This window comes from Molothrus aeneus, chromosome 13 (assembly GCF_037042795.1).
Source record: "Molothrus aeneus isolate 106 chromosome 13, BPBGC_Maene_1.0, whole genome shotgun sequence".
Lineage (NCBI taxonomy): Eukaryota > Metazoa > Chordata > Aves > Passeriformes > Icteridae > Molothrus > Molothrus aeneus.
Window position 1 is genome coordinate 1,673,445 of NC_089658.1, and position 27,166 is coordinate 1,700,610.

The following is a 27,166-nucleotide window of genomic DNA, read 5'->3' on the forward strand; positions in this document are numbered from 1 at the left end:
CACACTCCCATCCCAGTCACTTCAAGGTTCTTTGGGAATGACAATGAGTCACTCCCTGGCCACTCTCTGTCCTCCCTAGCCACCATTTCCAGCTAATTTCCTTGTAGCCCTGATGCCTCTGGAAAGGTGATGTGTATTGGCTTAATGAGCCTGACCTGGCCCTAACCTTGCAAGTGCAGGTCTCGGCACAGCGCTGTGGACTCCTGCACGCTTCCCTTCTTTCCCAGAGGGGCTTGTGCAACCTCCGGAGGGCTGGCCCAGCGCCACTTCCCCAGGGCCGTTCGTGATGCCCGGCCCAGCTGGCGGGGACTTCTCGGAGGAAGGGGGTTCTACACACCCACCCCTGGGAGTGCTGGCTCCACCATGAACCTTGCGGGCCGTGCTCCCCAGGAGAGACGTGAGTGCGGCCCTGGAGCCTGGGGGGTGAGGGCGGTGGGCATGGGGCGACAGTGGCTGCGGGGATGAGAGCGTGGGTGATCATGGGGGGACGGACAGGGTCACCTGTGGGGACACGGTGAGGACACCCGTGGGGATGTGGGTGAAGATGGCTGTGGGGATGAGGTTAAGGACACTGGTGGGGAGGGAGGTGAGGACACCCGTGGGGATGTGGGCGAGTATACTCATCAGGGGGTGGAGGACAGTGTGGGGGGGACATCTATGAGGAGAGGGGCAAGAATACCTGTAAGGAGTGGAGGGGGGACTATGGGGAGGACAGTAGTTGATGTCACCAGTCAGAATGGGGACAAGGACGCCTGTGGCTAAGCAGCAATGACGATTGTGGGGATTGGGTGAGGTCACCAGTGGGGATGGGGAAGAAAACACCCGTGGGGAAGGGGTGAGGATATCTGTGGGATATGGACAAGTACACCTGTAATGAGGGGAGTGGGGTGGTGGGGAGGGGGACGGGACGAGGACACGCTGTAGGGAGGAGGGAAGGACACCCGTGTGAATGAGGCTGAGGTCAGCAGTGGCGGTGGGGAGGCCGCGTGTAAGGAGCGTGGAGGGGGGCGAGGTCACCAGTGGGGGTGGGCGTGGGGACACCCATGGGGAGGGGGAGAGGGGGAGAGGTCACTGTGGGCTTGGAGCTGCGGGCAGCTTCGGCATGGTGGCGAGGGGCGCGTCCTGCAGCGTCCCCGTCGGAGCGGGCCAGACATGCGGAGCTGGTCCGTGCGGGGCCGGTCCTTACGGAGCCAGTCCGGGCCGTGCCGTGCCGTGCGGTTCCGCTCTGGTCCGTGCGGTGCCGGTCCGGTCTGATCCGTGCCGGTCCGGTCGGTGCCGCCGCGGCCCCGGCGCGTGGCGGCGCTGCCCCCGGTGTTGGCGGGCGCGGGGCGGGCCGGGAGCGCGGAAGTGCGGGGCCGCGGGGCCGGCGGCAGCCGAGTGCGGGCCCCGGCCCGGCGCCGCAGCCCCCAGCCCGCCATGGGCCCCCGCGCCGGGTGAGCGGCCCCTCGGCCCGGCCCGACCCGCCCCAGCGCCGCCGTCCCTCGTCGCAGGTGCCGCCGCCGCGTCCCGGGGACAGGAACCGCCGCGGGGCCGGCCGGCGGCCGCCCAGGCCGGGGAGGAGCCGCCGGAGAAGCGATGCAGGAAGGTGAGTGGCCACTTGGCAGTGACCGTGCCAGCCCCCGGGCACTTGCGAGAATAGCCAGAAGAGCCTCATGTCATCCATTCACCCACCCATACTTCCATCCACCCATCCCCTTGTCCATCCACCTACACACCATCCATCCATCCATCCATCCATCCATCCATCCATCCATCCATCCATCCATCCATCCATCCATCTCTCCATTCTCTCCAATCTTCCCCGCCTGCTGGGATGGGTGTCCCTCTTGAAGCCCACCATGCCTGGCCACCGGCTGACAGTGAGATGCTGGGCTGTGCCTGCAGTGTTGTTCCCGCCTCCAGCTGCTGTTTCTCCACAGCCATTACCATAACAGAGCAGCCCATCTCTGTCTCTGTCCCGGTGGGATATTCCTTCACGCTGCGGTGCCGAGCCCAGGGACGTTCCTCGCTGCAGTACCAGTGGTTCTGTCAGTACCAGGTAAGGATGGGGTGGCCCTGGGTATGACACCAGCTGAGTCCCTGCACACAGCGGGGGAGCTGAAGGAGGGGAGGATCCAGGGGTTTCCACTTTTGTTGCTCCTACAAGGGGCTTCCTGGTGCCTTCTGCTGCCAGCAGCAAGGAGGGAATTGCTGCCCACTGCCTGTGTTTTCCCTTTAGTCTGACTGCCGCCTGATTCCTGGAGCAACCAACCAAGACTTGCCCATCATTGCAGAACAGACCCAACTCTACACCTGCAGAGTCAATGACCTCCACAGAAATGCTGTCTTCTCCGACTGGGTGAAGGTAGAGGTCCATCAGTGTGTTGCCAGAGGTACAAGCCTGTCTTTTACCTTCTTGATGTATTATGGAATCACAGAATGGTTTGGGTTGGAAGGGACCTTCAAGCTCATCTTGTTCCACCCCTTTCCATGGGTAGGGACACCTTTCACTAGACCAGGTTGCTCCAAGCCCCATCCACATGCACTTGCACCTCATGCTTGCCATGGATTTCCAGAGTTATTCTGGGTATTGGGACTGGGAGAACCCATCTGGCTACTTCAAAGTTGACCAAAAATGGGGTGTGGTTTTCCTTAGAATGTTGACTTCACCTTTGTCAGGAAAGGGCGAGGATCAGGTTTGGGAAGGTAGAGGCAGGGCTTTGGTGTGGCATTTACTGTCACAGGCATTGCTCCCAAGGGTTCCCTGCTCCCCAAGGAGAAAGGTGCAGTAGTGATGGTCAAAGATGGCGTTGTTTGCTGTCCCTGTGGAGGGAGGACCAATTGTGTCTTGCTGCCTTGCAGGTCTGCCCCCTCGGCTGTGGCAAGGAGAGCCAGTGATTGTCCTGAACCCCCAGGAGCAGCGGGTGGAGCTGGGGCAGCCCCTGCAGCTGCAGTGTGCTGCCATGGGGGTCCCAGCCCCCAGCTACCAGTGGTACCGCAATGGGAACCTCCTGGAGCAGCAGAAGAGAAAAAAGCTCCAGGTAAGGTTTTCTGGGGACAGTACAGGAGCTCTGGGTGCTGAGGTGGGTAGTGGGAGAAGCTGATTGCAGGGTTGTGAGAAAGCCCTCCACATATCACCCTGCTGCTTTGGCAGCTGGCTGGCTGGCTCTGTGTGAAGGGGGAATATGTTTTGTACATTTCTTTTAAAGTTGTGGATATTCCTCTAAGAGGTAACCAATCCATAGATGTGTCAAAGGCTCTCAGCACATCTCTTGTGCCCTTTTATGCAGAGACATGAGAACAGCTACGAGATCTCTGTGTGTGAATTGCTGGAGATGTGGGAATGCTGTCTGCCTGCTGGGGACCTAGAAGGAAATGTGGTTGGTCCTGGCAGAAGAGAGTCAGGGAGGCAGCAGAGGGGCTGGCTTTATTTTGTGTCTCTGGCTGAGTGTAAATCAATGATGTGTTATTGAATCAGGAAAGGAAATTTCCTCCCAGGGCATCATGTGAAAGGCACAAGGACAAGACATCCAGTCTCTTCTCAGTAGTGGTTGATGGTATTACAGATGGTCTTAGAGGGTGGCCTTAGATTGCAATTCTGATGGGAAAGTTCAGTCTGGGCACTAAGAAGAGGTGGCTTTCAGAGGTGGATGGTGCTGTGCTGGAGCCAGAAAGGCAGCAATGTGCTTAGAGGTGTTCAGGGCTTGAATAGACAGAACTATGGCCACCCTGACTCAGTGGTGTCTTTAGTCCCTCTCTGAGCAGGATCCTGGGCTGGAAAACCAGAGTCCTCACCAGCTGGTACTGCTCTGGTTCTTGTCCCTGTCCTGATTCTTTGTGAGGTAAAGTCTCTCCAAACAGCAGGAGAAATACTTTTTATTCCATGAACACGAGTGCCTTTGGCACATCCTGGCATGGATCTTCAGACTTTCACCATAAATAATGTGGTTTAACTTTTGGTCTGCCTAGATCACCCACACGAGGCTCAGTGACTCTGGCACGTACCTGTGCTGTGCCTCCAACAGTCATGGAGAGCATTGGAGCAGCGCCGTGGACGTTCACATCGGTGAGCAGAGCCAGCCCATGTCCCTCTGCTGTGTGTCACCTGCTGTGGGATGGAACTAGAGGGGACACAGGAATTTGGTGCTCTCTGGAGGTGCTGAGCTGGTGAATGAGGACCATGATAAACAAGATTCCTTGACACTGAGGGAGCAAAGGGAGCAGTGGCTGGAGAAGCCCCTAAATGCAGTGATGCACTGTCTGGCACATGGGATGCTGCTGGGCCCTGCCATGGGTCAGACACCTGCTGTGTTAGGGCAGGCTCAGTGCTCTCAGAACTGCCAAGAACACCATGCCAAGGTGCTGCTTTCACAGTTCCAGGCCCAATCTCAGCAGGCTCCTGTGGCCCTACTCATTTCCAGTTTCACTGACACAAAGGGATGTGTTTGGATACGGAGTTGGAGAGGATGGTGTTTATTTGGGAAGGTTCAGGCCCCTTGGGCAGCCAGCTCAGGGCTGATGCTATGTGAGTGATGGATCCCAGGGAGAGGATGTGTTCCCAGAGCTTTGGGCATGCTCCACCTTTGGCTGCTTTGGCCCTGGGCCTTTACCTTATGTGAGGCAGGAATAGCTCAGGCTGACTTTGCTAGCTCTTTACTCCACCTAGAGATTTTTCTATGCCATAAGCTTCTTATCCTGCCTTTTATGCTGGCTTTAAAATTTCTCCATAGTACAAATTGATCTTGTGTAGCCAGAGAGCACTCTGCCTGCCTCCTCACAGCTGGCAAAACACATCCTGGGGGCACAGACAGTGAGAAAAGGACACCAGCTTGGGTTGGGTTCAATGTATTACTGCTGGGGAGCTTTCACATGCAACAAGTGCCTCTGTAGGAGGTAGAAAAGAATGAGTGGTTTTGTTCTGCAGCTTTTCAGGCATCTCTTGTGTATCAGCAGCACTGATTCAGGAGCCAGAGGTCTTCAAGACCCATGAGATTTATGCAGTTTATCATTCATTTCTTCTTTTAAAGCATGTAGGGTTCTAGAATGTTCTTCTGGGCTGGATTTTTAAATTTATTTCTGATTGAAATAGGAAAAGCTGGAGCTGTTAAGGTAATTATGATTTTAAAAGACTGGAAGTGCTCAGGCAGGAGAGCTTGTGGACCAAAGTGAGTGGCTTTGGTGAGCCAGAACTGCTAAAACAACAGGGAAAGACAGAGCAGGGAGATGAAAAACTGTGAATATTGTTGCAATCAAAAGCAAACAGGGCAACTTCCTCTGCACTGCACATTTATGGAGAGAAACTCTGGTTTTGGAGCTTGTATTGACCTTGAGTCATTTTGTTTCCTTTGCTTTTGCTGCAGTGAGGTAGCAGGTGAGTCACATCAGGTATGAGCCTCTCCATGTTGACCCTCCTTTCCTGGTCTGCCACCTCTCCAGGCTTTGCTTCCCAGCTGCTCAGGATGTCATAAATCAGGCTGGATTTCAGAAATCCTCCTAGCATCAGAGCAGTGTCTTTAAGGTTAGCAGTCAGGCTCTGAAGAGTTGCTTGAGGAGTGTTGCTTGTGCAGGTCCTCTGTGTGTTTGTTCAGCTGTGCATGGTCAGGGCTGTTGGAGCAGAATTCAGACCTGCACTGGGTGCTAGGCCCAGGCTTACTGAACCCAGGCTTATAATTTCCCTTTTTCTTTCCCAGGTCCGTGCGGCTCTGGAAAGTTTTTTGGTGAGTACTGTTATCTTTTCTTCCTGAGCAATTATTCCCTTCGTTAAAAGCCAGGCTCCAGAGTGGATGGGAGGACATGGAATGGGAGTGCTTTTTCTGCAGAGACTGCTTCAAGCCTTTATGACCACATTGCCACAGGCTCTGCCCTTTTGGATTACAGCTGTACAGCATAAAATTAATCCCAACCCCTGCCAAACCCTGATCTTTTTCAGCAAGTGGAGTAAGATTATTCCTAATGAGTAACTGAGTCTTAAGCTCTGTGCCTGCCAAATGATTTTAAAAAGTGTTGTTTAAATGACAACTTATCCCTATTTGAATTACCTCCTCAGAGCAGGGCAAAGTCTCTCCCTCCCACCACCACTGAGCAACATAAATCCCATTTTTTTACAGTGGGAGGTGGAGATAAAATCAAAGCAGGAGCCATGGGTTTCTCTCCTTCAGCCCTGTGAGGGAAAGGACCCCTCAGCCTGGCTCATGGTAGGGCAGGTAGAACAGGACCTCTGCACTCCTGGGATTTTGGTTGTCAACTGAAAACTTTCCAAGCCTTTATGTCAAAATGATTGTGTATTTTGTCAAAGTGTTCAGAAAGCTGAGGGCTTTCTGGAGAGTGCTTCTGGCTTGCAGCAGCCTCGAGTCTATCTTTGCTTAGATTGTCCATATCCTCACTCCAAGAGGAGGAGGTGAGATCTTGCCTCCTGCTGAGCATTTACAGCTTTTTCACTTGGTGTTTGTTTCAGCTACAGGCAAAATAGCACTTTTAGTGGGCAACAACCGTTACCAGCATCACCCCAACCTCATGGCTCCTGTGAGGGATGTGTTTGAGCTGAGGCATCTTCTGGAGCATCTGGGCTTCCAGGTTGTGTCCCTGCTGGATCTGAACAAGGCTGAGATGGCAACAGCAGTCACTCAGTTCCTGCAGCTCCTGGGGAAGGGAGTCTATGGTAAGGCCAAGGCAGCTCAGCCCCCTGCTTGTGCTGAGGAGGGATTAGGGAATTTTCTGAACAGCTATTGAATTAAAAGAGAAGAAATTGAATGTTGCTATCTCAAAGGACAGCAGGTTTGGCAGGAGCCCTTGGATTAAGCATAGTTTAGTTTTGGCAGATGTTTCTCCAACATGTGGCTCACCTCCAATCCCAGCAGCATGGGCTCACACTGAGTTTTTGGGGAGCCAGTGCTTCCAATAGTGAATGGGAAAGGGGGTTTTGAATTTTCCTTGAATAAAATAATTGAGGAGACTGACTGATTGCCCCCCCTCCCTACTCATGTGTGAAGAGGGGAGCTCCTTTTGGGCCCTGACTGCTGCATCTGGTCATGATTTCCTTGTTTCTCTTTCCTGAAGGTCTAATTTGGGCCCCTGACAACCCTTTTGCAGAAGAGCATTTCGAGCTGCAGGTGGCTTTGAGGCTGGGCTTGGCTTTGTGCTTAATTGTGCACTGTGCTCAGTAAGGAAGTGTTCCTCAACCACAAACCCAACCAGCAGATCTTGTGGATCTTAAAGCAGGTGTTCAGATTTGGTGGTGAAAATAGCATCTTTGGGGTCTCTGAGATTCTCACAGCATGACAGATACCCTGGAAACATCTTGCAGGTGGTTGTGTTTTGTTTCCAAACCTCAGTGTGAGGCTTTACATGGCAGCTGAGTGGCACCCAGGCAGTGAAAGTCAGCGTGGGCTGAAGCCAGGCTGGCATTCAGCAGGAGGTTTGGAGGTTGTGCAGTGGATGGGGACCTGGCCACGAGGTAAATGCTGCACAACCACCTTGTTCTGGGAAGCACTGACTCATCTGGGGAGCTGAGCTGGTGGGAAGGGCCACGTGCAGTCCTGGCACTCTGGCACATCACCTGTGACAGCATATTGCCATGACTTCACTTGCAGCTTCCTTTTCTTGTTGCTCTCTGAAATCTCCTTGTATCCCAGGCTTTACCTCTCCCAGGCCAGAGTCATCCCAGCTGCCATTCTTACCCTCTATCCATGGCACATGGATAGCGAGCAAAAGGCATTTTATCCATGGCCCTTCCTAAGCATTGGAGAGAAAAAAAGGCTTGGAAACAGCAAACCTTTCATATTGTCATGCTTTATTTAAACTTTTAGAGCTTCTCTGCATTCGTGGCCTCTGATCCTTCCTGGCAAAATTGATTTTGTGTGCTGTCAGGAAAAACATCAACAGCTGAGTTGAGTGTTAGTGAGGCAATGCCTGCTTAGGCTGAGGTTTTCTTAAGGCCTGTTTAGGAGAGGTTTTAGCTCTCCAGGCTGAGTGGTGTGCTGTTCTTTGAAGGCAGTGAGCCCCAGTGTGGGCTGGATCCAGCAGTGATTGGGTTCAGGATTGTTGCCACATTCTCTGGAATCCTGAATGAATGGTGGGACATTGGGTCAGGCTCCCTACTGAGTGCCCCAGTTGTGGTGGGACAGCAGCTCCAGGAGCAGCTCAGGCAGCCTGCTAGAGACCCCAGAGGTGCCTGTGACAATCCTGTACATCCATGTGTGTGTTGGACACACTCCTGTGGCATCCCAGTGTTCTTCTTCAGGAACCTGGAGGTGCCACCTCCTGTGTAGCAGCCACCAGAGCTGAGTCAGGAGAGCACAGAGGGAGGAGAGGGCTGACTGCTGAGCATGAACCCCCATGGGTTGGTGCTCATTGTTTCTAGTTGTATGGTCTATGCTGATGGTGGCAGTTGGGCTTTTTGCTCTCTGTAACTCTCCTTCCAGGAACTGTAGGCTTTTGTGAGATTTCCTTCCACATCTCCAGAACATCCCAGCACAGCTTCCAGGCCTAGATCCTGAAGTGTTCAAAAAACAAGTGAATGTGGCACTGCATGGTATGGTTTAGTGGGATGGTAAGGTTCAGTCCAAGGTTGGACTTGATGATCTTGGAGGTCTTTTCCAACCCTAGTGATCCTATGATCCAAAGGTCTGTGTAATTCATTGTATGGAGGTGGTGGATTATCGGGCTGCTTTTCCTCCAGATCTCATCTTAAAAAAGCTGTATAGGATTTCTGAAAGCCCCTGAAACATCCTGTAAGTGATCTAATTATTCCACCCTCAGGCAAGTGAGGAATTCCCGTGGATGTTATTTTGAGCATCCTAAAAAGTCCCAAATAAAAAAATTATGTTGGAAATGCAACGCAAGCAGAAAATCGCCTTTATTCAGCCTCATGCTGACGTTTCCTGCATTATAAACAGTGCTTGGAGCTTCCCCTTTTTAATTTAGTACTCAGAAGTTTTTTCTGTGACAAGCAGTTCTGACTCATACAATGTGGAAAGAACTCAGAATAAAATATCCCTTTCCTTCTCTGGGCAAATTGTTGACTTTCCTGTTCAGGAGGAGAGATTCAGTCCAGGAGAAGTTGGAGAAGTTGCTCAAGTGATGTGAAACTCACCTTTTTTGATTTGAACACGAGTCTTTGTGGTTTATATAGCATGGGGAGCACTTGGTGGTGCATTCAGGTACTCAACAAGACCTCAAAAGTTAGAAGATTTAAGGAGTGAATCATTCTTTGTGGGCTTTCCTGTTACATTTCATTTTTTCCAAGCCTCAGTGATGCTGCCTGGTGACAGATGTCATCACTTCCCTTGCATGTACAGGCAGAAGGACGAAAGCCACCAGTGCTCAATGGCTCAAGGGGCCGGCCCAAGCTTGAGGCCCCTTGAGCCATAAAACAGGAAGCCTTCTAGAAAAATCTAATTTTTCTAGAAGGCTTCCTGTTTTATACTCTTTTCTAGTCTCAGGGGAGGGTTCTGTGGCTTTGATTCGCAAGTTACAGAAGTTTAAAGCTTCTGCAAATCAGAGCCTGCTGCCTCTGGCTGCTGATCCACCTGAAGAGAAACCCAAATCTCATGGGCACCTGTGAAAATGGCCATTTGAGAAACTTTCCAATGTCCCCTGAGAATAGAAACCAAAGGTGACTCAAGGTCTTTTTGACTATGAGGTCATGTTTTCCATTCTGCACACAATGAGGTCATGCTTTCAGCCCTTCAGCTCCTGCCCCTGTCCCTGCATCCTTGCAGAATCACACAAAAGTGAGCGTCCTGCCAAGTGCAGGGGCAGGAGCAGTGGAAGGAAAACAGAGGAGAGGTTACTCACTGAAGTGTGGGCTTTGGCAGTGAATCTGAGTGAAGAATTTCTCCTGCTGTTGCCTCTCAGCTGCTTTTTCCCATTTCTGACCTCTCGCTCTTTGCTGTCCCCCAGTTGTAGTGACTCAACTCCCTGTGTCACCTCGTAGAGCTATTTTCAACCCATTTCAATTCCCCAGGTTTCACCAGCAGCATCCCCCAGGCAGTGGCATTGGTCCAGGGCAGGGGTAACCAGGCACTGCCCCTTTTGAGAAGCTCCAGCCTGGGGATCCCTGTGCCAGCCCTGCACTGAGCACTGGGCTGGAGAGGAGCCCCAGCTTAGGCCATGCCAAGTTCCCCAGTGCTGGCTTCCCACCTGGATAGCCCATCTCTTGAGAAGGCAGAAACCATTACTAAGTTTCATTGTGCCTAAGAATAAACCCCAAAATTCTTGTTGGGTTTTAGGCTTCCCACCAGCATCTGCGTGAGTCTGAGTCCTCCCCTGCCTGACAGGGCTGGTGCTTGGTTTGAGGTTGTTGAAGCACACAATCCTCATGTTCTGGACATCTGAAGAACTCATCTCTCTCTGTGTCTAATTTTTCACCAGTTTATAGGTGTGTGAATACAGGCAGACCTTTGAAATGGAGAATGTTTCCTATCAGTTGTTAGTCTCTTCTCCAAAACTAGGAAACTGAGGAGCTTCTCATTTAAATGGCTGTTAATGTATTTTCCATCCTGGTAAAATCCTTTTCTGTTGCCTTATTCCTTCAGAGAGCTGAGGACAAACCCAAAGATGGTACAAGGGTGAAATTCAGCCTGACAGGTGCTGAGCCTGGGTGTTGCAGCACAGAGGGTTTGGCAGTGTGTAAATCCAAGGTCCTCAGGAGACAAATGGTGCAGGAATCCACAAGCACAGGAGAGCCTCTTGGGGCTGCTTCCAGCACTAATGAAGGGAATAAATTGGGAAAAAGTTGAAATTGTGGGGTCAAGGTAGCTCCAGTTCCATACTGGTCTAGGTCTGCCCTGCACCAGTGCCCTTCCAGGACAGGGGGTGGGATGTGGCCATGGGGAGCTGGTCCAGACCTGCAGGCTGGCATCCTGATTCACCCTCTCCTCTCCCTGTTCCAGCTATGTTCTACTATGCTGGGCATGGCTATGAACATCTGGGGAGGAACTACATGGTCCCTGTGGATGCTCCACAGCCCTACGCCCCTGAGAACTGCATCAGCGTGCAGAGGATCCTCCAGAAGATGCAGCAGCAGCAGACAGCCCTGAACATCATCCTGCTGGACACCTGCAGGAAGTGGTAGGGGCCTCTTCCCCCTTGCTCACCTGGGCTGGGTGTTCTGAGGGCTGGGGCAGGGGAGCCATCCTCAGCTGTGGGTTTTGACAGCCCCCATGGTGCTGCTGAGCCTCTGCCAGGGGTTATTGATCTATGACATAAAATCAACCACGTTGTCAGGTCCTGCAGGATGTCCTGGGGATGTGTCAGTCATGTCTTAGTGCAGAGAGCATCAGACCTTGTCTGAGATCTGCTGGAGGGAAGGGGCTGGAGACCCTTCCTTGGTTTTTTGAGGTGAAGAAGCCTAGCAGATACTCAAGGTTGCCTTGAGCCTGTGGAGGGATGGCTCTGCCTGGCATAAATTGTTGGCTGAAACTCAGCACAGGGTTTTTATTTTGTGTTTCAGCCTAATCTGATCTCACTGATTGTGTGCTTTCCTGGTCCATATTTCCCACGTGCTCAGGCTGGGAGTGTTCAGTTCACCTCTCTTCTCCTGGCTGCATTCTTGTTAACATCTGTGAGAAGAGTGCAACATGACAGGGAAAATATTTTAAGCCCTGCTACTTGTTTTTTGCTGGGCTTAAATCCTTCTGAAGTGGTCGTGTTGTGAAGCTGCTGCTGCTGCTGAGGTCAGGGATCAGCATTTTCCCACTTTCTGTGGAAAACCCATCATCCTCCCTTGGCCTGCAGACTTCTATCCTGCTGCAGGAAATTACTACTTGTCCAATTTCAGCAGAGGTGGGTGGACTATTGCAGTAGAAGCTGTCATTAGTTCATTTATTTCAGGCTCCTGAGGCAGATTTACAGGTCAGAGAGGACCTGGAGAGCAAAATATCTCTCTCTTCCTGCTGTGGTTCCTGCATTAAAAATGGGAAAGACAACAGAGCTTTTGGTACCCTGAGAGAGCTGCCAGCCCCTGAGAGATGATAAATTTTGGATGCCTTTTAGCTGCAATGATGGGGCTGCTTGCTTTGAATAGCTTAAAGCTGGCTGTGCTGGGACTTGTCCCACAGCTCTGGGGTAGGAGCAGGAGCTTGATGTCCCTTGATGCTGCCCTGAACTCCCCAGAGTGGAGCATCCCCTTTCTCCCTCCCTGCTGGCTGCTGAGAGCAGGCTGTGGTGCTTCCCTGGCACACCTGGCTGCCCTCCCCAGTGTGCTCAGAGGCAGGGGCTGGCCTGCAGCAAAGCAGGAGCTCCTGGCTCTCATGGATCCTCTGCTGGAGCTGGACTGGAGCAGCTCTGGGCTGCTGCTGTGCCATCTGTGTGATGGGGAGGCACTGTGAGGGCTGCACAGGGACACCAGTGCAAGTGTTAACAGTCTGTAAAGCAGCTTTTGAGATGCTGTCTGTCTCCCTTTGAGCTGCTGTCTCCTCCCCTGGCACTGCCATTGGTTCCTTTGCTCAATGGAGTCTCAGTGGTGCTCTGCTGAGGAGGATGCACAGTGAGCTCTGCTGTTATATTTAGGCAAATTTGTGCAGCTGGTTTTTTCCCTCCTTCCCTGAAGTTCACACCTGCCCTTTTCCACAGCAAGCACAGCACTTCATGCAGTGCTGTTATCCCTGATATGTGGGGGCAGGAGCTCTGTCCTGAGCTCAGGAAGTCACCATTTCAGCTCAGGAAAGCATCTGGATTTCATAGCTGTGTGTATTTACACCACTGTGTAAAACAAGGCTCCCAGGGCCTCCTTTCCCAGCACCCTCCTGGTCAGGCTGATGCTGCAGGTCTGTCAGCAGCTCCTGCATGAAGCTGTGGCTGTGCTGAGAGGGAGCTCACCCAGAGCTTCTGCTCACCCCATGTGTTGGCATCAGAAATGCCAGGGTGCTGAGAAACACATCTCCCTTTGCCAAGTGGGAGCAGATGCTCAGCCTTAGCAGGGGAGGAATCAGAGCACAGAGCCTGTGTGTAGCCTCATACATTGATATACTGATTCTGGGTGGATGTGATTGCCTTTTCCAGGAATTCCCTGATTTATCCTAGGATCTGGAACCAAAGATTTCTGCCTTAAATTAAGAGCGATTGAAGAGCAGATAAATCTCAATATTCAGATTTAGAAACATGTCTCCTTTCTCACATTTTCTCTTCTGATCATCTTTAGGACAACTTACACAAGCCAGTTGAATTCTGCCATTGAACATCTCCAGACTGTGCCACCAGCAGTAGGTGACATGCTGGCTGATGGCAATATCCCTGTCCTTTCTGCTGTCCTTAGTGTGCCAGCTCCAGCCCCAGGAAACTGTGCTGGAATTGAATTACATGGACTAACTCTGCCTCTGTGCCTGGTTCTTGTCATCATGTGACTGGGAACAGCTCCGAGTCACTGGTGTGAACTGGAGGCACTCTGTCCCCATGCTCTCAGTCTGGCTGCAGTCAGATGGGCAAGTTTAACCATTCAGTGCAACCAAGATATCTGTTTTGTTGGAAATCAGGTCCTGTCACCATGGATCTACCTGATTTTGGGAATAATAGGGGCTCTGTGTCTAGACCGAGGTATCAGGACCAGTTTTGGGCTTTGATTCTCTTGTGTGTGTGTGCCCTGATCCCATCTCAGGGAGATCTGGGGGTGTATCACCCATAGCCTGCTTTGGTTCCCTAAGGCAAAGGTGTGGGCATGGTCTGGAAGAGCCCTGTGGGGTGCAAAGACAATTGAGCTGTAACCATGGTGCTGGGCACCTCTCACTTCTTGAGGAACTATTGTGTTTGCAGGGTGCCCTGGTGAGGGCAGGAATGATGCATCTGACTCCATGTTCTCAGAAGGTTAATTTATTACTTTATTGTACTATATTATATTAAAGAATACTAAACTATACTAAAGAATACAGAAAGGATACTTATACAATGCTAAAAGGATAAAATGAAAACTCCTGACTTTCCAGAGTCCTGACACAGCTTGGCCTCAATTGGCCAAAGAGTGAAAACAACTCACAGCAGAATCCAATGGAACAATCACCTGTGGGTAAACAATCTCCAAACACATTCCACATGAGCAAACACAGGAGAAGGAAATGAGATAAGGATTGTTTTCCTTTTCTCTGAGGCTTCTCAGCTTCCCAGGAGAGAAATCCTGGGTGAAGGGGTTTTTTCAGAGCATGTGAGTGCCAAATGGGACAGCTGTGCAATGGGGCCACAGTGCACCTGTGTGTTCTCTGCACTGTGGTGCTGCCTGGAGTTGTTAAAACCCAGCCTCTGCAGGAGGTGCCAACGTGCACCCACAGCTCCAGGTGGTACCACAGCTTCAGGCTGAGGGCAGGGAGCAGCTCACCAGTGCAGGTAAGTCACAGCTGGACACACCACACCTTTCCCTGTGGTTTGGGTTCTGGTGGGATTCCCAGCTTTAGTCTCTCTGGTTATGTCTGAGATGAGAGTTGCTCCTACTGCCACCCCTAAGAGATGGACATGAGGAATGTGTGGGATTTGTCCCCTCCAGCTGACAGATGTCCTTCACACTGACCTGTGCCTTTGCCTCCTCTCCAGGTACAACCCAGGACGTGCCTTGTCCCAGGTGCAGCCCCTGGAGCCCTGGGGGAACACTGTCTATGGCTATTCCACGTGAGTGACTGCAGCATTCCCACAGCCTCACACCTCAGGAGCAGACCCTGGCACAGCCCTGACTCCTCTCAGCCTTTCCTGCACAGAGGCTGGAGAGGATTTCATGTTCCCTCTGGCTCTCACCCTGCATCTGCTGGGTGTGCTGTCCAGGCACTTCTGTCCTTCCTGCTGCCATCAGCCTCTGCTTCAGTTGAAAGTTGTGTGTGAAGGTGACATCAGCTCCTGTCACCTGATCTTCAGCCTGGTTCTCCAGGTGGATGTCCCATGAGCAGCTCACCCAAAGCCTCCTGAGATGCTGGGTGTTATTTACTGGTCCAGTGCCAGTTCCTCTGGCTTTTCACCTTTGCCACCCACCTGGGCTGGCAGAGGAGACTGTGCTGTCCTATCCCATTGCCTTCCACTGCTTTTTCCTGTCCTGTGGCCTGCCCATCCTCTCTAGGGCACAACCAAAGCACTTTGTGTTATTCCTTGAGAAGCTCACTCTGACCCAGCCAATAGAGTCTGGATGGAGCTGGCCACCCCAGACTGAACTTGGACTTCATGCCCAATGCAGAACTGCAAGGACTCTGAAGAAACACCCTTTCTCTTGCAGGAGTGAAGATGCAGAAGCCTTTGAATTGCAGGATGGGGAGTTCAGCTCTGGGATCTTCATGAAATACCTGAAGAAACACATTCTGCAAGAGAAGAAGGTTACACACATGCTGGAGGATGTGTTAGAAGGTAAGAGAAGCTGGAAACCACTCTCTTCAGTGGCAGGTGTGAGAAGAGAGTGGCTTCACATCACCTCATCCCATCCCATCCCACCCCACCCACAGTTCTTCCCTGAACTCCAAATCACAGGCTGTGCCCCTTGGGAGCTTTCAGTAGCCTCTGAGCAGCATGGAGATCGATAAGGAGCCTGGAGTGATCCTTGTGCTCCCTTCCCACTGTTTCCCCCAGACCTTGGCCGTGATCCCCTGGTCACTGGGAAGCAGGTGATGGAGATCAAGCACACCCTGAAGGAAGCCAGGTCCCTGACAGACCCCATCTGTCCCTCGGGAGCAGCTGCTGAGCACTGGGGCCACGGCCAAGGTGAGCCATGCAGGGCGTGGGCAGGAGGAGCTGGGGGTGCCTGTGGCCCTCAGGGATGCTGCTGTGCAGGGAGGTGTTGAGAGAACCCCCAGAGGAGCTGATGGTGCTGGAATTTCCCTTGCAGAGCTGCCGAGCAGAACCGTGACCTTCCCGTGTGGGCTGCGGGTGCAGCTCCGCTTCCTGCGGCTCTTCTCCAACCTGATGTTCGTGTGTGCCAAGCCACTGGCACCCTTGGCACACATCACTGAGCCCCAGCTCCTGCTCCACCAGCTTGTGAGTGCTCTGCCTGTGCCCTTCCTGGGCTGCTTTCCCCCGGTCACAGGTGGGGAGGGTGCTTGGGCTGAGTCCTGAGGAGTGGGGATGGCTGGTTCCAGGTGCAAAAGGATCCTCTCCTCTGCATTCACCTCTTTGAGGCTCCTTCCACATCTCAGTGGATTCCCTGCCTTGTTCCTCATGCATCACAAAAAAGATTTGGCAGCAGTTGGATGCCTTTAACCAGTTATCCCTCAGATTGATTTCTGGCCTGCCTGATTAAATTATTGTATTTAATCTGATTGAGGCCGAGAGCTATTCTGTTTTCTGTGTTAGAAAGTAGGTCTGGCTTTTTGACTTCTTTAGCCTGCTGTGCTAATATATCTTAATGCAACAATGTATTCCTTCCCAGTTGAGCTGTACCAGCTTTCTTGAACCCTTTTTTCAAACCTTTCCTCCCAGACCTATTGTATTTGCTAGGAAATGTCCCTACAAAGGCAGGAAGGATGAATCTGACTCTATGTTCTCAGAAGGCTAATTTATTACTTTATTATACTATATTATAGAATACTATTCTAAACTATACTAAAGAATACAGAAAGGATACTTACAAAATGCTAAAAGGATAATAATGAAAACTCCTGACTCTTGCCAGAGTCCTGACACAGCTTGGCCCTGATTGGCCAAAGAGTGAAAACAACTCCCAGCAGAATCCAATGGAACAATCACCTGTGGGTAAACAATCTCCAAACACATTCCACATGAGCAAACACAGGAGAAGCAAATGAGATAAGAATTGTTTTCCTTTTCTCTGAGGCTCCTCAGCTTCCCAGGAGAAAAGTCCCGGGCAAAGGGATTTTTCTAGAGAATGTGAATGCCACACAGACCACGTGCCCAGTGTGGGCTTTACTGATGGTCTCCATGCCACTTGTACAGATTTAATTTGCTGCTCCTTCCCTTGTTTTCTGTAGTTCTCCTCCTGAAGTGGAGCTCGTTTGTGGTGGATTTTTTGGCCCTTGTTTCTCATGGAGGGACACTGCTCCTCAGCACATTGGGGTCACTGATGCAGTGTGGTGTATCCAGGAGGTTTGGAGCCTGATCCTGCCTATTCCTAAGCTGCAGCATCATTTCCCCTTGTGAGCATCATGCATGAAAATTGTGTCTGTGTATGTGAGCATGTATTTGTGTGCTTTGCCCCACATCAGTGACTGGAGGAAAGGAGGACCCAGCTGCCTGCTCCTGCCTCTGGAGCTGTCTCAAGAGGGATTGGGGGGACAAAAAGGGACCCCAATACAGCCAGATCCCTCTTTCTGTCCTATTGCATGATGGAGCTGGCTCCCACTGAGCTCCAGGGCTGTCTGCAGAGGCAGCAGCATGTCCTTCCATGAGTGTCACCTGCCCACCTCAGACATCACAGCAGCCACCACCCCCCTCTGGGATCCCTGAGGTGCCCATGGGGACACTGGGCCCCCTCTAGTAAGGAAAAGCTGAGAGAGCTGGGGCTGTTCATCCTGTGGAAGGACAGGTTCAGACACCTGCAGGGAGGGTGCAAAGAGGAAAGAGCCAAGTTCTTCCCAGTAGTGCCCAGTGCCAGGAGGAGAGGCCATAGGCACACACTGATGCACAGGAAATTCCACTTAAAACTAAGAGGAAAGTTTCCTTCTTGGAGGCTGATTGAGTATGTTTGGGCTTTTTGGAAAATCAGGGCTGTGGGATTGGTTGATATCTTCACTGATGTGCTTATTAAATATACAGATCCCATAACACCAAGGTGCTACAAAGCAGATTTTTGAAGGATTTGGATAACTTAAGGTACAATTTGAGGCCAAGGCTGTTATTCAGCAGATACAAGTTCCTGCATGTGAGCAAGAATAAAAAGTAGCATCAGCATGGGATGGGCAGTGAGTGGAGAACCAGTCCCGGTCAGAGCCCAAAACAGCTGAGGCCACAAAAGCAGGGCACAAACCCATGGCAAGGTTGCAAAGTAGAGCTCTGATCCCTGTGAGGTCTTGTCTGGCTCTCCTGGCTGTTGCTCCAACACTGGGTCCAGCTTTGGGTCCATGCTTCATAGAAAAAAAGTGTGCCAACAAAAACAGACAAAGTAATGAAAGGAAGGAGCAAGGCAATTGTAGTTTAGGCAAGAAAAGCAAAAATGTTGATTTTACAGGGCCTTGAAATCTACAAAAAGTTGTTTCCAACATGGAAGTAAGACATGGTTTGAATTGCAGGGAGCAAGTTCCACAGTGGAGAGGACATTCTCCCTAATCTCTGATGGCAGGAGGAAGCCATTCCCCTCTTGTCACTTCAGAGTTTCTCCCCAGCTCTCCTGGAGCCCCTTCAGGCCCTGGCAGGGGCTCTGAGGGTTCCCTGGAGCTTCTCTTGTCCAGGTGAGCAGCCCCAGCTCTCCCAGCCTGGCTCCAGAGCAGAGGGGCTCCAGCCCTTGGAGCTTCTCCATGGCCTCCTCTGGGCTCTCTCCAGCAGCTCCACATCCTCTCTGTGCTGGACCCCAGGGCTGGGGCAGCTCAGAGCCCTGCTGGAGGATGGACTGGCTGGACACAGCAGGGCTGCACCCTCCTCTGTGCAGCCATGCTGCCAAAGCCCTGTGTCAGCAGCATCTGCCTGACCTGCTTCCTGCCTCTTTAGTCTCCATTCACTGGACTGATCTTCCCCAAAACTCCTCCAGGTTTTTGTCTTTCCTGTAATGAGCTGCCAAGTGCAGAGATGGATTTGGCTTTCTCTTGCACAGAGATAAGTGGTGTTTCCTTAGCCTCCAGTGACCTCCTGTTCCACCAGCCTTGCATGCAGGGCTGATCCTGATGCTGCAGATCCCAGCCAGCATTTGGAATCCAATATTTTTCCTCATACTCTCCTGGCCAGAACCAAATCTCTTTGGCTGCTTGCAGGCAGCAGCTCAGGGAGGGTCAGGAAGAGCTCCCAGGGTTTCTCCAACTTCTCCCTCCCTAAATATCCCAACAGCCTCCTTCACCAGCCTGCCCAGGGCAACTTCTCCTGCTAAGGATCACACTGGGATGGTTGCCAGAGCTGGCTGGCAGAGGGAACCTTCTGGAAGGGGCTGGTAGGCTGTGGTCTGTCACCCATTCTGGAGGGCTCAGATCCAAGGCAGGAAGGACTTGGCCACAGCTCCAGGGCTGCCAGAGCTCCAGGAGCACATGGACAACGCTCAGGCACAGGGTGGAGGTGTTGGGGTGTCTGTGCAGGGCCAGGAGTTGAACTCAATGACCTTTGTGGGTTCCTTCCAACTCAGGATATTCCATTGTTGTCATCATATTGTAAGAGTTCTATTGTCATTACATTGCAAGGGTTCCACATTACTAGAGTTTCATACCTCCTTGACATTTCTTGTAGGCAGCTCCTCTAGGCACTGACTCATCTTCACAGCAGCCAACTGACTCCAGGTCCCCTCAACCAACCACTCCACTCTTTTATAACACTCTTCTTCTTGGCTACAGCTGTGGCCTGTTAACATCAGGCCTGCTCCTAATCCTTAATAATTAACCCAGCTGTAACTCTTTAGGGGGTAAGATTACTTTCTATACTACATTTATTTACTTATATTCTATCCCCTTACGTTCCATGACCTGTGATTTCATAAGACCTTTATTCCCTTGTCTCTTCCTGGGGTATTATTGTGGCTCAGTTGGTACTGAGGAGGATCTCAGTGCTGTTTTGGTTTAATTTGAGCAACTCAGCAAGAGTTGGCTGTTCTGTAGTTGGTGGGGGGCTAAATCAGCACTCAGCACAGCTCAGTGCCTTTGGAAAACTTGCTCCCTCCATAACACACTGCTGGCCCTGCAGTGGTTGTGATACCAGCTGGTGCTGCTTCCTGCTCTGCTGGAAATGCCTCTGTAGCCCATTTTTCACAGTGAGATGTACTCAGGTGTAGGCTCAGAGTTTGTGGTAGTTGGGAATGGCAGGTGAGCAGCACTGCCAGCAATGAGCCATGGAGTGCCCAGGGGCACTGAGCAACCACCAAAGGGAGCAGAGGGCACCCAGGGGCAATGCATCAACATCAGGGTGTAAAAAGTTGGGCTAAAGAAGAGGAGCAGATGCTGGCAGCCTTCTGAAGTGTTGCTCTGTCTGGGTTGATGCTTTCTGATATTGTTTGATGGTACTGTGTCTATTGTGGCCATCTCAACTGCAGCATATGCTGAGACACTCATGGTCCTCTCATTACATACAAGGCAAGTGAGTAAAACCTCTGCATTCCTGTGGCTTTCTGTAGCACTTCCATTAGGATACCCAGCATTTCCACCAGGCAATGTGTTAATCAAAGCCCTGAGCACATGTTTCATGGGCAGTTGTGCCTCAGTTCTTCATGCTGATGCTGAAATTTCCTTGCCTTTCCTCTTGTTTTCCTGATGCAGGACACAGATGCTGTGGCCATCCAGAGGGAGAGCTGTCTGGACCACGTGGAGACTCTGCTGGCCTCTGTGTACAAGAGGGAGGAGCTGGACTGCATCTTCCAGCTCTGTGCACTGCAGAAAATTCAGGTAGAGAGTAGCCAGGTGCACATTTCCCCAGCTCTGCACTCTCGTGGAGCTGATGTCCTTATCTGCATGGCTGGAGCTGGATCTGCCTCTCTGACCATGTGTCACTGTCACATCCAGACTGAAGAGGAGCTTGTTGGCCTTCAAGGCACAAAAGCCACCCTATTTTAGAGAATCACAGACTGGTTTGGGTTGGGAGGGACCTGCAAACTCCTCTTGTTCCACCCCCAGCCATGGGCAGGGACACCTTCCACTATCCCAGGTTGCTCCAAGCCCTGTCCAACCTGGCCTGGAACACTTCCAGGGATGGGGCAGCCACAGCTGCTCTGGGCAACCAGCTGCCTCACCACCCTCACAGGGAAGAATTGCTTCCCAATATCCCATCTATCCCTGCCCTTCCTCCTCATCTTGTCACTCCAGGCACTTGTCCCCAGTCCCTCTCCAGCTCTCTGGAGTCCCTTTAGGCACTGGAGGGGGCTCTGAAGTTATCTTGGATCCTTCTCTTCTCCAGGCTGGACACACCCAGCCCTCCCAGCATGTTTCCATAGGAGAGCACTGTCCTTTCACCTCATCTTTTCCACCTCAGCAAAATCTTTCTGATTTATAATCAGGCTGCAGAACCTGACTGTGGATGCTCTTTGCTTTTGTGTTGTCTCCTCTGCCTGACTTTGCTATCAGAGCTGACCCACAGCAGCCTCTGCTGAGAGCAGAGAGGCATCACCAGTCATGGATTGTTCAGCTTTTCTCTGCTGCCTGCCCAGGAGGCTGCTCCCTGCCCCATCACCCACGGGGAGGTCAGACCTGCCCAGTTATTTCAGATGGAGGAATGTCTCACTGGCTGTGTGCTTGCCTGAGAGATGAGTTCATGGGCTGGCCAGGATCTCCAGTCATCAGGGTGACACTGCCAAGCCTGATCCAAGCTGTGCCTCTTTGGCACACTTCAAAACACCCTCAAACTATTTAAAGACCATGAGAGAAGCAGAATTGCTTGTCCCCTGGCTTGTTTCTCCTCCAACAGCAGTATGCACCTTGTTCATTCTTGGATTTTTCTTCCTCCCCTAACACACAGCCAGTGGATCTTACACCCAGTGCTGCTCTCAAGCTGCTGCCTGGATCTGCCTACAGCAAGTTCTGCTTGCTCTGTACGTGATGTGCTTCAGCATATGGCAATGCTTTCAGTTCTTCATTGTTCCTGGAGCTCTTTTCTGAACCTTTCCCTGATTTTCTGCATTGCTTTTAAGTGCAGACGGGAGACCTGGACCAGGTATTGCCTGCCAGAATTTTCTTGTTCCATTGTACCTCTCCCTGCTCTTTACAGGTGTTTCAGGCACAGTGCTGTGCTGGGGATCTGTTTTCAGGGGTTTGACTGCCACAAATGTGGTTATTCTCTTATTTTTTCATATTTTATAAAATTCTAAAATAGTGCTAGGCAGTGAGTAGATCCCTATGGAGCACTGCTGGTTAAAGCTGCTGGCTTTTACAGTGTGAGGGGTGTTTTAGTTCCTAGAATCCCAGAATGGTTTGGGCTGGAAGGGACCTTAAAGCTCATCAAGCAGGAAATGCCTTCCACTAGACCAGGGTGCTCCAAGCCCCAATTGTTCTGTCAGCCTGGCCTTGAGCACTGTGAGTGGTTCATGCTTTCCTCTCCCACATGCATTGCTCTTGGCCATGGTGCACAAAGACCTGGGTAAATACAGCCCAGTCAGTCCCACCTTGTGCCTGGCAAGATTGTGAAGAAGATCCTCCTGGAAATGATGCTAAGATCTCCTGTTATCTCCTGGAAATGATGCTAAGGTACATGGAAAGTAAGGAAGTGATTGGGTGACAGCCAGCATGGCTTCACTCAGGGCTGACTGTGCCTGATGTATTTGTGATGGGGTTACAGTAATGGTGGGTGATGGGACAGTAACTGGTGTCATCTGCCTGTGCTTGTGCAGAGCATTTGACACTGTTCACATGGCATCTTCCTCTAGAAACTCTTTTCTGCTCCTGCTCCCCTGTGCCCCAGGGGTGATGCTGGCAGTGGCAGCTCCCTGGTGGAGCTGATGGGATCCCACATGGCCTGACTTCAGGAGAAATCCAAACTCTGTGGCTGAGGCCTGCAGGCACAGTGAGCTGTAGGAGTGTGTTCAGCCCATTTTCTCTGGCAGTAGTGCTGCTCCATCGTGCCACAGCATGGGGCTGTGAGCCTGCACAGCAGCAGCCAAGGCTCCTTGCTGGCAGCAGCATAGGAAAGCTCTGCTTCCAATCTGATTCTCCCATTCACTTCGTGTTCTTTGTTCTCCCCTTCCAGACAGATGTGGTCCTGCAGCTGGATTTGCATTACACCCAGCCAAGCACAAACCAGAGGACTTGTGAAAGCCTGCAGACAACCCTGCAGAAATCCCTGCTGAGGCAGTTTGTCAGCCAGAGGAAGGACTCCCAGCCAGCCCCTGCCCGGGTGTGCCCACAGGATGCCCTGGGGCCGGGCACTGAGCCCAAGGGCTCCCTGGGCACGGGCTCTGGGCACAGCTTGCCCAGCAGCAGCCCCTCCACCTTCAGCAGTGAGCCCGAGGAGAACGATGAGAGCGAGCTGGCTCTGCCTGGCCTGGGGCAGGACAGGCCCTGAGCCTCAGCCTGGGGAGCTGCTCTGTCATTGAGGCCTCAGTCTGAGTGCTCAATCTGTCAGAATCCATCAGCTGCTTCCCAGCCTTGGCACAGCCCTGTGTGAATGAGGCCAAGGCTGCTTTTTTGGAAAGGTTTCTCCTGTCTGTGCTCTGTGGTGTGCAGGGCCTCAGTTCCCACTGGGAATGTTGCCTGTCCTGTGGGAGCATTGGGATCAGCAAGGAGTCATTGTGGTGTCTGGCAGGGGACACAGCCACCCACCAGTCATAACACTGGGTGTTGCTGCAAGGCAAGGGCACAGGCTGATGTTTTCTGCCTGGAAACAAATGTTGCTGCATTGAGAAGCCCACAAACACTACAGACCCCTCTGGCTCAAATCCCAGCCACGACTGCTGGATGTCCCCAACCCGTGCAAGGGACACAGGGCTGCACTGAGGGAACCAGGTGAAACAGTGCAGGCTCTCCACAGGGTCCCAGTGTGGTTTCCTTGTCAAAGCAGGTGTTAAGTTATGCATTTATGTATTTATAACAGGGGGGAGGCAGTAGCTTGCCAGGAGAAGGAAGGTCAGATGTTGCATGCAGTGTGTGTTTACATTGGAGGCTGCTGTTGCCCTGGAGCAGGAGCAGTGTCCAGGCAGGTGCACTGACCCCCTGCCCCTTCCAGCAGGGCACAGAGGGTGTTCAGCCCTCTGCAGCTCCAAGTTCAGCTGCAGAATATCCTACAGGAGAGATGGAATGTACCAGGATTAGAAAGGATAACCTCAAAAAAAGTTATTATTAATGCAAATTGTTCTGTCTGTGTGCCTGTCTGTGCTGTGGGCAGCCTCAAGCACTCTGTGGGGAACCAGCTGTGCAGGGAGAGGCACAGGTGGGCCCAAAGGACAGCCTGGGTGTCCCAGCCCCTCCCTGATTGCTTCCTAATGGATGTTTGATAAAGGGGATTGCTCAGTAACAGCCAGTGACCCTCGGGAACTGTGGGGTCTCCATCTTTAGAGGAAGGTTCACTTTGGGCTGCAGAAGGTGCCAGACCTGATGCAAGCTGGCTGAGGGCTGGACCAGAGACCACTGGAGATCCCTTCTGGCTGCTGTGGTGCTGTGGAAGAAAGAGGTTGGAGGGCAGAACTTCTTGAGAGGTCAAGGGCAGCAGGGTGGGGAGAATGCCTGAGCTCTGTCTTGCTTTAAAAGAGGGTTGGAGGCAGAATTTTCTCAGTTTTGCTCTCCTTCAGCAGTGAAGATACATCCCTGTCTGTGGTGCCAGTTGCAGCATAGAAAAATCTGAAATGTTGCTTCCAGATAAACCATTCTCCAAGTGCTGGAAACCTGTCCAAAGAGAACAGAGGAGGCTTTTATCCTTCTCACAGTGAGTAGAGCCAAGGGAAAGAAGAGGGGCCCCAGCTGGCTGCAGGCTAGAAAGTCTCCTAGAAAAAAAATCTAAAGCTCAAAAAAAGAAAATTCAGAGGATGTAGTTTAAATAAGATGGGTTGATAGAGAAGCTAAACCAGAAAAAAATAAACTAATTTCAGGATGAACCAAAAATCAACTCAGCAGCAGCAGGCACTGGGGACAGGTCAGTGGGAATGGCTGAGCAGGCATTTGGGAGGAGGTTGCCTCTGAGGATTATTCACAGCCTGCTGTGCTGTGGAGGCACTGAGGCATGGCTTGTTCCTGGCTCACATTATCATGCCAAGTGTCACCTAACGTGAATGTTTATCTCATTCAAAGCAAGGCTGTTTATTTTTTCTGAATAAAACACTATTGGTGTTTTTAATGTACAGAGCTTCACGTGGCTCTGAGTTAACTGTGTTTATTTTCTCTCTAATTGCCAGGATGTAACTTAATATTGATCTGCTGGGGTTGCATGCTTCCAGCCTGAGCTTCTAGGCTCTTCTGGGTGAGCATTGTTTCTTTTTTTAGGTAACTAAAAATACTGGAGTTTGGATTTAGAAGGCAGATCAAGTGACTAGATAGGATGAAGTGATGTCAGGTGAAGTGTGTAGATTTAAAAAAAAGTCTTCATTCATTGTGATTTGTCCATCTGCTTTGTAAGGGTGGCTTAGGTGGTCTCCTGTCTCGGTGCCAACCACAGCACTTGTCCCTGTCATCAGTTCTGCTCCTCCAAGGAGACCCTGCAGCCTTCCTGTGGTGGTTCATCCCCTGAGATGATGGTTTGCCATGCCTGGGACCTCGCTGAATTCCAAAGGTGGACTTTGTGTCCTGGGCCTCAGCTGGAGTCATTGTAGGAGGGGATGGAGATATGGATCCTTCTTCCCCACCTTTACATGTGAAATCCAAACTCCCTCACAGTGCTTAAACTGGTTAGTGCCAGTAAATTTTCCTGAAAATCTGTGTTTCCATCTCTCAGCATCCAGGACAGACAAGGCATCCCAACATTGCCACGTGTCCCTTTCTGATCTGCACCTTGGGCTCCACAGCCAGCTTGGAAGGGTGGGAGGGAGGAGGGCTCAGGCAGCAGCAAACAAAGCAGGATCAAGACATCAGCTCCAGTTTGCATTCCCTTTCTGCCTCATCTTCCACAGCCATTGCCCTCCACTATTGTGTTTGTGGGGTGCCCTGACAAAGGAAGGAAATGATGAATCTGACTCCATGGTCTCAGAAGGCTAATTTATTATTTTATGATACTATATTATATTAAGGGATGCTATACTAAACTATACTAAAGAATACACAAAGGATACTTACAGAAGGCTAAAAAGAGAATAATGAAAACCTGTGACTCTTTCCAGAGCCCTGACACAGCTTGGCCCTGATTGGCCAAAGAGTCAAAATAATTCACATGAAACCAATCAATCTCCAAAAACATTCCACATGAGCACAACACAGGAGAAGCAACTCAAATAATAATTATTGTTTCCCTTTTTCTCTGAGGCTTCTCAGTTTCCCAGGAGAAAAATCCTGGGTGAAGGGATTTTTCCAGAAGATGTGAATGCCACACTCCACTTCCTCTGTTTCTGGGCCAGTCTGTGCCCAGAGGCTACAAACAGCACTTAGAACATTTTTGTAGGTAATACAGGTGCTTTCCTTCACCCAAGTCTTTCAAAAGCACCAAGTGAACTGAAGCTTTAAAACAATATATGATGAAAATAGCAGCACCTAAATATTCAATAATTTTATTTTTAGATAGATGCCCTTCTTTTCCTCTCTGCTAGGGCAGATATTTTGAAGGGAAGGACCTTGCACAACAGCTTGGTATGTTGTGCTACAGAATTCATTTGGGATGCAGTTCTCCACTCATTTGCTGAGGTTTGAGAAAACAAGGCAGTAAAAATCAGAGAAATCAGGGGCTCTTGGACATCTCAGTCTGTTCCTGGAAGGTCCTGGGCCCAAGTGCAGTCAGGAGGTGTGTTACATGTGCATGGCAGATCCACCCCAGCCTGGCAGCAGATTCCTGAAGGTTTCTTTTCAGGTGGCATCTTTGTGATCAAGGGAAGAAAAATATGTATTTGTCTCATATCAGCCACACTCCAGCCTCAACCAAAGAGAGAAAGAAACCCAAGACAGGTCCTTCATTTCAGGAGGAATTTCTGGGGGAAAAAAAAATCAGTATGGGGCAATATTGAGTCATTTCATTTAGCAGCTCACTTAACTCTTTCCATCTTTTTGGAACAAATCCTTCTCCCTCACAGATGTAAATCTGAATTTACTCTTCAGAAACTGGCAAGTTCTCCTTGTTTTCTGCAATAAGAGGTTTTCCATGCTGTGTAGAACCTTCCAGATCATTTCCTACCCCACATTAGGGGCAGAGTGCATGGTGCTGTTGGTGGAATGTGCTCACAGTGTGATAAAGCATGTAGAGGGACACACAGGGAAATTCCAAGATTCAATAACATGGCTTTAGTCTTCTTTCCCTAGTTTTTGGAAGTAGCTTCTCATACAGGCAGGAGAGATCCTGAGGGCATTCAGGAGCCCTTCACTCCCAGGGAAGGAAGGAGTTTCCCAAAGGACAGGTTATGGTTCTCTAGAAGTTAATGCTGCCTTTCATGTGGACAAGGAGTGAAGAGGATGATCTTGTGAACTGATAGGAGATGGGAATCACCTGTTTTCTGAAATGCTGAGGGTTGCTTTCATTAGCTGAGGATCACTTCTGGAGCAGCAGGTCCTGGAAGTCAACTTCCTCTGAGTTAACAGCACCGTGCACAAGG

The 27,166-nt window shown here is 51.1% G+C and overlaps 1 protein-coding gene across 2 annotated transcripts; it reads left to right on the forward strand.

Moving 5' to 3' along the window:
• Nucleotides 1-1,498: 1,498 nt before the first annotated feature.
• On the forward strand, nucleotides 1,499-24,786 carry LOC136562115 (mucosa-associated lymphoid tissue lymphoma translocation protein 1-like). 2 transcript variants are annotated; one of them, XR_010784469.1, is made up of 15 exons: nucleotides 1,499-1,585; nucleotides 1,920-2,038; nucleotides 2,219-2,372; nucleotides 2,842-3,020; nucleotides 3,949-4,045; nucleotides 5,670-5,696; nucleotides 6,434-6,637; nucleotides 10,872-11,049; nucleotides 14,497-14,571; nucleotides 15,164-15,291; nucleotides 15,511-15,642; nucleotides 15,767-15,915; nucleotides 20,280-20,405; nucleotides 21,472-21,666; nucleotides 22,696-22,804. XR_010784469.1 is itself a non-coding variant. In XM_066558753.1 (14 exons), the coding sequence occupies exons 1-14, from the start codon at nucleotides 1,576-1,578 to the stop codon at nucleotides 23,008-23,010; spliced, it is 1,893 nt and encodes a 630-aa protein (XP_066414850.1). In that variant the 5' UTR covers nucleotides 1,499-1,575; the 3' UTR covers nucleotides 23,011-24,786. The 2 variants fall into 2 exon arrangements, 1 of the variants encoding a protein (XP_066414850.1); XM_066558753.1 differs by lacking the exon at nucleotides 21,472-21,666 and having other exon boundaries at nucleotides 22,696-24,786.
• Nucleotides 24,787-27,166: the final 2,380 nt, after the last annotated feature.